Raw genomic sequence first — 1611 nt, 5'->3', positions numbered from 1 at the left:
ATCTCATTACAAGGTGGGATTTAGACATCTCCCCTCCCCTCCTCCCCCCACCCCCCTCCCCGGGCTCTGGTGCAACATTCCTGTTGCTGGGAATCTGGAGCAGCAGCCTCTAAACATGCCGTGGTGTAACACAGAGGGGAGAAAAAGCTGCCCACACCCACAGCAAGGCTGGAAAGTGGGACGAGCTCAGGGCCAAATGAATGGAGAGGTGATGCTTTTGTCGTGTCCTTCCTAAACACCTGAGTCTCCTCCGAATCCAGCCCCTCCACAACACAGTCCTGGATAAAACAGGTGATGGTGGCTTTGTCTTCTAAGGGAGGTGTCTACGTGGCCAGCTAGATCATACCTCAGGTTTTTCTGTCCCAAAAAGAAGAGGAGGCAGCCTGGACTCCTGCTTTCATCCCTACTCCTGGAAGGTCCCTTGATGCAGCAAGCTCATGGTGCTGGGCTGCAGCTGACGGTTGCTCCCGACGCAACACTAAATAAAGGGGGGGTCCTTGCTGGCCACAAAAGCCTTCTTCACATCCCTCAGCCATCCCAAAAGCCCTGCCCAATCTTTCCTGCTCTCCTCCAAGCCCATCATTCATGGGCTGAAGTCTTACCTTGTTGATGGCCAAGCCTTCCCGGGAGTCTGCAGGGGTGATCTCGTGTAAGATGGCAGCTCCCACGACCCCCCCAAGGAGCTGGGCCACCACGTAGAAGACGGCACGGAGGAAGGAGACTTGGGAGCTGATGAGGCAAGCCACCGTCACTGCCGGGTTGATGTGGGCTCCGCTGATGTGCCCCAGGGCTTGGACCAGCGTCCCGATGGCCAAGCCGAAAGCCAGTGCGATTTGGAGGATGCTGGGGGAGGAAGCCGAGGGCCAGTTCAGGGCAGAGCCCAGGCCAAAGAGGATGAAGACCAAAGTTGCCAGAAATTCGGCAAAGACAGCCCGGGTGAAGGCTATGGATCGCAGTTCCCACATCATGGTGCTGCTGGAGGCTGCAAGGTCCGACCTTGCTCGTGGTGGCTTCAGGCAGTTGTCACCGCAGTTGCTGTGTCCACAGAGGGTGACGGGGGGACAACATCCATATATATATGTGAATGTGGGGGGCTGAAGGATCACCTGCTGAAGGAGGTGGGATTGTGGTCCTAGGAAACCTGATGCTTTTTTTTTTTTTTTTTTTTCCCATTTGTGTTCCAGCTGAGGGAACATCAGACTCTGCCCCCTCTATTAAAGCTGGGGAATGCGGCGTTCACCACCCTCAGGAGGTCATAAATCAGCCTCGAGAAATGCCACAAAACTACCGGTCCCTTTCTCCTGTGCTCTCTTACCAGGGGTCCTGTCCCAAGAGGAGCCTGTTGCTCCTCTCTTCTCCAAGCTCTACCACCTGCAGAAAGACAGACCAAGGAGGGGGGGTCTGTAGAACTAGAGATGGAGCTGAGGTGGGGTTGTGCTCTAAAACAAGAGGTGGGCTGGGATTAAAAACCAGGCAAAACTGGACACAAGAGAGTCCCTCAGAGGCACAAAACTCCAAGTGACTTATTACGACTCAAGTCCACACAAGACCAGAATTTTACAGCCTGGGCACAGTTTTCCTCCCCGGAAAAATGGGAACCAGTCCCAAGAA

The 1611-nt window shown here is 54.7% G+C and overlaps 1 protein-coding gene across 1 annotated transcript in view; it reads right to left on the bottom strand.

Annotated features, from left to right (window-relative positions):
* The window catches only part of AQP2 (aquaporin 2 (collecting duct)), a 5408-nt gene extending 4424 nt beyond the window's left edge, over positions 1-984 (bottom strand). Inside the window, exon 1 of the mRNA XM_014955696.1 lies at positions 603-984. Within this exon, the coding sequence (XP_014811182.1) occupies positions 603-968 (366 nt within the window). The 5' untranslated portion in view covers positions 969-984. The remainder of the gene's footprint in view (positions 1-602) is intronic.
* Between the last annotated feature and the right edge of the window lie 627 nt (positions 985-1611).

This window comes from Calidris pugnax, unplaced genomic scaffold (assembly GCF_001431845.1).
Source record: "Calidris pugnax isolate Ruff unplaced genomic scaffold, ASM143184v1 scaffold300, whole genome shotgun sequence".
NCBI lineage: Eukaryota > Metazoa > Chordata > Aves > Charadriiformes > Scolopacidae > Calidris > Calidris pugnax.
The sequence above is the reverse complement of the archived record's forward strand: the minus strand, read 5'-3'. Positions and strand labels throughout refer to the sequence as shown.